This window comes from Podarcis gaigeae (genome assembly GCF_964106915.1).
Source record: "Podarcis gaigeae genome assembly, chromosome: 1".
Classification (NCBI taxonomy): domain Eukaryota; kingdom Metazoa; phylum Chordata; class Lepidosauria; order Squamata; family Lacertidae; genus Podarcis; species Podarcis gaigeae.
In genome coordinates, this window is record NC_139678.1 from 7,469,001 (window position 1) to 7,475,000 (window position 6,000).

General features: G+C 47.9%; 1 protein-coding gene across 13 annotated transcripts in view; it reads right to left on the reverse strand.

The window, feature by feature from the left end:
* KTN1 (kinectin 1) overlaps positions 1-6,000 on the reverse strand; it is a 102,663-nt gene that overhangs the window by 18,383 nt on the left and 78,280 nt on the right. For 7 of the 13 annotated variants that reach the window (XM_083731270.1, XM_083731264.1, XM_083731269.1 and 4 more), the window contains 2 exons: positions 5,577-5,667; positions 1,269-1,355 (listed from right to left, as the gene is read on the reverse strand). In XM_083731270.1, the coding sequence (XP_083587396.1) occupies positions 1,269-1,355; positions 5,577-5,667 (178 nt within the window). The remainder of the gene's footprint in view (positions 1-1,268; positions 1,356-5,576; positions 5,668-6,000) is intronic. The other 6 variants (XM_083731262.1, XM_083731260.1, XM_083731263.1 and 3 more) reach the window with 1 other exon arrangement.

A 6,000-nucleotide genomic window follows, 5' to 3' on the forward strand; every position in this document is an offset into this window, starting at 1 on the left:
ATGCAAGCTGAAACAGAATAATAATACCAGCAGACCTTATAATCTGTTCATATAACACCATATAATGGGTTGTATCCCATCACTCTAGTTCTTCCTCTCTCTTTCTAGTCTACCCCAGACCACTGTGCACCCTTCAAAATTAGCTCTGGAAGGTTAAGGACCCTCTAGAGTGGATTTTGGGGGGTATACAGTGAAAAGAGAGGAAACAGAAGTGCTGTCGTGGCAGTGGAACCCCACTGGATACAGCTCAAAACTGGCACACCATTAGCTGTCTGTGTGTCAATATTTACTCCTTGTAGACCACTGATAAGCATTTCCCCCAGTAAGTGTATTTTGTTCATTTATATTAAACACTTAACTTTTTTAAATTTAGAATTTTCCCTTAACTTGCCAGATCCGGGTTGCCACATCTAAATTCACACCATAGTCAAAACTTCACACCATAGTCCACATTTGAGGCTATTTTGCGATTTAGAATTTTGTTTAACCTATCTATACGTTTCGTTTATGCTGTTTCCTTTCGTCTGCAGAAATTAAGGTGGGCCACTGACACTTCACTAGGAGATGCCGTGGCAGAAGCAGGTATCCCAGTTTCGTTGCATCCCAGCCCGGCTTGAATGCTTCCAAATCTTAGCCATTTCAAGGACTGTGTGCATGAAAAGCAAAAGCAGCCCTTGCTGGCCCGTAAGGAAACACTCCAAAATGCACAGCTGAGACCAATGAAGTGAGAGGGTGTGCAGTTTGTGCTTCATTCCCCTGTCAAAATAAATGGGGAAAGTTTTTAGTCTTTTGTTTTTTTAAAATTGGCTTGAATCATGGCCTGCGTGTTTAATTTCAACCTTCTTTTAAGGGCATCGAGTGTGACAATCCTTACATAATGGACAGGTTTCATTGGGCACAAAAGTGAGAGGATGTTTGGGTGGCCAGCAAGATGCTGGCAGGTGTGATTCCCAACTCCAGGGGGGCGGAGAGAGGGAGAACACAGCCCTATAGCTCTAGCAACTGTTCCAAGCAAAATCAGAGTAGACAGCATGCTCACAAATCAAAAGGGGAGGGGGACATAACATAAAGAGAAGGCTTAAGATGACATGCACAAGCAGAGGTGGAAAGCGCAGTATGAGAGAGAGAGAGAAAGAAAGAGAGAGCATTCAGAACAGAGTGTATTTAAAATTGCAGTAAAAGCTAAATGCTTCCATTTGATTCTAAAAGGCGGCTGCCGAATCACTTCTAGTTTCAATGCAGTTGTTTCTAGCAGTTAGTATTACAACCTTAGCAGTCTTGTTCACTTTGTCCTGCAGCAATTTTTCAGTTGAGGCCAATGCTTCCATGGCTTTCCAGTTTTTCTCTCGAAGGTCCTAATCGTTTTTAGAAAGATATGGTTTCAGTTCAGCCAATAATCAAACGGTGTCTTGCTTTCACTTCAGAGAGCGAGAGAGCGCTTGCATTTAAGCGCAGGTTACTGCAAAATGATTTGGGTGGTCAATTAAGATGAGGCACACTAGCAAAAAAAAAACAACCAAGTGTGATGTTAAAAAGGGAAAGAGAATTTGTCTGGGGGGTTTTTTTCAAAAGCAAAAAATAAAAATAAGGCTAGTTCTTCCCCAATGTCCTGCCATTCTATTTCCTGGCTCTGCCTGCAGCATCACTACTAGGAACCCCCCCCCCCTTTGACTGCATTTGTGAGGAAGGAGGAGGAGGAGTATTCAAAAGTGAGCAATACACACACACGCACCCTGGGACCAACCAAGCTTTAATTCACCTGCATAACCCAGAAATCAACAGCAATTCAGCATCACCTGCAGCAGTCAAGGCCATCAGACTAGGCAAGGTGCATAGCTCAGAAACAGAAGGGATCCTTTACATACAGAAGGGACTCCGCTACACAGGTCAATTAATACGTTATAAATGCGTTATACAAATGTGACACCAGAGGGCGGTGTGGAGCTGCAATCCAAAGTCAATGGTAAATTACATTGGGAGCTAATTTTTCCAATAAAGTTTTTATAGCATTTTTTAAATATCTGTGTAGATCCAGCCATGGTCTCAGGTTGAATCCCTAGTAGCTTCAATTACAAAAGGACCCACTTGACTGAGAATCTGGAGAGCTCAGCCAGTTAAGGTAAACAGCACTGGGCTAGGAAGACCAATGATCTGACTCAATGTGAAGGTAGCGTCCGACGTTCACCCTCCTACCAAATTGCCGGTGGCTTCCAAGAGAAGGTGAAAGTCCTGCTCCAGTCTGTGCTGCGTTGGCTGGACCCCGAGGCAGATTAGAGGACTAACTTTTTTGCCGGCGTCAAAAATGTTGCATTTTAAAGAGCGCAAAGAAAGCAGCATCTTAATGAAGTAAGTCAAATTGAATCATTTCTATGCTTTTCTCAGCCATTCTGCTAGATGGGCTTTACTCCCCCCTGCCATGTTGACTCCTGAAATTAGCAGCTGTTGTGGGGAGAGGATCCCTTTTTCTCTGGCATCTGTTCATTTCACCCACCTGCCCTTGAACCCAGGGCAAGGGCATCTCCTGCTACTCTACACCGGCTTCTTATAAGAACCTGAGAGCAGTTCTGCTCCACCAGGCCACAGGTACATCGGGCATCGGGTCCAGAATCCTGCTTTCAGAGTGGCCAGCCAGGACCAGGCTCCAACAGGGTTCTCCCCATGTGAACCCCAGCATATCGCCTCTGAGAGTGGAGGCAGATCTCCACTAGCAACTGTGGTGGAATGAAGGATCTAGTACACCAAGCCTATGCAACTTCTGCTCCACCAAGCTGACTTCAGAATAGGATGGCCCACCAAGGGCTTTATAAACCTAATAATAATAATAATAATAATAATTTATTTATACCCCAGCCACTCTGGGCGGCTTCCAATCAAGTGTTAAAAAAACAATACAGCATTAAATATTTCCCTGAACAGGGTTGCCTTCAGATGTCTTTTAAAGAGAAGGTAGCTGCTTATTTCCTTCACATCTGGTGGGAGGGCGTTCCACAGGGAGGGCGCCACCACCGAGAAGGCCCTCTGCGCTGGATCTCAGTGTCCGGGCTGAATGATGGGGGCGGAGATGCTCCTTCAGGTTTTCTTTGCTGCCTGCCTAGGACTGCATGGTTTTTTTTGGGGGGGGGGAGTCCTATTGGCTCAAGGAAGGCTTCAATGAGGGCCTACTTTAGCCATGCCTGAACCCAACTGTACTACCAACAACTAGGATTGTGTGCATGTAGTTTATGTGTTTATGTGTGTTTAAATTAGCTTGAAGAGGGACACATTTAATATTTTTTTTAAGTTATTTTTTATATTATTTATATTGTGGGATGGTTGGGCTTAAAAGAAGCTTAGGGACACGAAAAGCATTTCAGGGGTGTGATACGTCAGCTTATTTATTCTCTTTTTTGCAACTGTGCTACTTCACTAGTTTACAATTCTATAAATACCCATTGTGGAGTTGGAAGGGTCATCTGGTCCAACCCCCTGCAATGTAGACATGGAGCACTGTAACATGTGCAAAGGGCTTCAACACACAGGCTGGGGGGGGGGGCTGAAGACACCCAGGCTCACAAGCTCAGCTCTTTGGGGAAATCTCAACTCTCACTGATATGAAATAACACAGAAAATTTGAGATCATGGTTGTAGGAGGAAAAGTGCCGTCTGCAAGCGTAACTGTTCAATTCATTTCAGGGTTTCCAAATGCTCCTGGGATAGAGGAAGCAACAGATGGAGCAGACTTCTGGAGACACATGCAGAATAAGCAGCACAAGCCAACACTGCTCTAAACAAATAATGAGTGGACTATAGGGCTGAAGTGGCCTTTAGTCGCCGAGAGAATATTCATCCGTTTGTTTTGAGGGCTGTGTTCTGCTTCTCGTTTTCTAGCTAAGCTGGCGTCCGCTAGAAAACTTCCTAAGAAGTTCTAGCTACTGAAAAAAAAAGCCCAGGTATAATGTCCATCCCAAATTTAGAGTGGCGGATATTTTTTGCACAGGTACTGAAGGCTTGAAAGGATAACACAGCTCCCTGAAAAGTTTGGTTCCATGCATCAGTTCTGCTCCCACTCATTCCCAACAAGGGTGCAAAGTGTCTGCAAACACTAATCAAAGACACCCTTCTGTTCCAGTGTGTTGCTGGACCCCATGAATTTTAGGTAGGAGACTCAGAAAGTCTGTTTCTATTTCATTTAGTTATTTGTACTCCACTTGCCAAGGAAAAAAAGCTGGCTGAAAGGGAAGTTCAAAAGGACACAGACAGTCACCACACAATGCCCACCTTAGAAAAGAGTATTTGATTGCCCAGAACATTTCAGCCTTGGTTAAATGAAAACACAAGGATTTAAAGCAGTGGTGGAGAGCCTGTAGCCACGCCAAATGACGATGAACTCTAGCTCCCATCAGCCCCAGCCACTAACGATCAGGGATGATGGAAGTGGCAGACCAACACCATGTGAAGAGGCACAGGCTCCTCTGCCCAAATTTAAGAAGGAAACCAAGCCAATGCAAAGGATCTCTGGAACAGGTGAAATGAAGGCACACAACAAGGTGACAAGAGCTTGCTTTCTTGGACTGAGCAAGTACCGGATTTTTCGCCCCATAGGGTGCACCGGCCCATAAGGCGCACCTAGTTTTTTGGGGGGGAAATAAAGAAAAAAAATTATTTCCCCCCCCCAAGGCGCGAGGCTGGGGCGGGGGAAGCCCGAGCTTCCCCCGACCCCAGCCCCCAGAAAAGGCAGCTCTGCGCAAGCCGGGGGAGCCCTCCCGCGGCTTGCGCGGAGCTACCCGAAGCCCCGGCACGACTGCTGAGCGCGCCGGGACTTCGGGGTAAGAGGCAGCTCTGCGCAAGCCGAGGGAGCCCTCCCGCGGCTTGCGCGGAGCTACCCGAAGCCCTGGCGCGACTGCTCAGCGCGCTGGGGCTTCGGGATAAGAGGCAGCTCTGCGCAAGCCAGGGGAGCCCTCCTGCGGCTTGCGCGGAGCTACCCGAAGCCCTGGCGCGACTGCTCAGCGCGCCGGGGCTTCGGGGTAAGAGGCAGCTCTGCGCAAGCCAGGGGAGCCTGGGGGAAACTCCCGCGGGCTCCCACGGCTTGCACAGAGCTTCCTGAAGCTTGGAGTGGGAGAGGGGTCGGTGCGCACCGACCCCTCTCGCTCTCCAGGCTTCAGCGAAAGCCTGCATTCGCCCCATAGGACACACACACATTTCCTCTTCATTTTTGGAGGGGGAAAAGTGTGTCCTATAGGGCAAAAAATACGGTACCACCCAAGCTTCTGTAGCTCAGGTCTGCCCACGTTTGGATATGGCCTCCCCAAATCCTTCCCGCTCCTCGTATTCATTAGACTCACACACCTAGGCACGCAAAGCTCAGTTCCGGCCTTCTGAGGTTTCGCCCGCATACCAGAGCTCAACTTGCCCCAGTAGGCTGTGTGCAGAAGTCTCTTACCATGCAGAGCAGGATCCGTCTCTGGCTACTGGGAAAGCCAGGCTGCTCTGGCTGTTACAGGAAGGAGAGAGAACACTTCCTGCTCAATAGCCATATGGCGGGGAAGAAGCACCTTAAAGCAGAGTCAAGCTACCCCAGGGAATCCCAGGCTACTTACGTTGTTCTTTTGCCTCTGTTGCTCCACCGCATGTTTCAAGGAGCCCAGCTCCTTCTGGAGGCTGGCGATCTCCCCCTCTTTCCCTGTGATGCTGAATCCATACGAAACAGAACGCGTCAGAAACACGCATTTCATTGAACCCCGAGAATCCCCCCTCCACGCAGAACATGGCACCGTGATTCTGCAGGACTTCCCACCTCACCCCACCCCATTTGTCCCCTTCCATGGAAAATATGACCAGAAAAATGTCAAGGTTCTCCCTCGGGCCATGAAGGCTAGAAGCTTGCAGAGGTTAGAAACGTGAGAGCCTAGGACTCAACTGCACATTACACTTGACGGTGTTTAATGGCAGCCTGGCAGCATATTTAGGAAGAGAAAAAGGAACTTCTGGTGGGAGAGAAAACAGGAGCGGGGAGGCAATTTA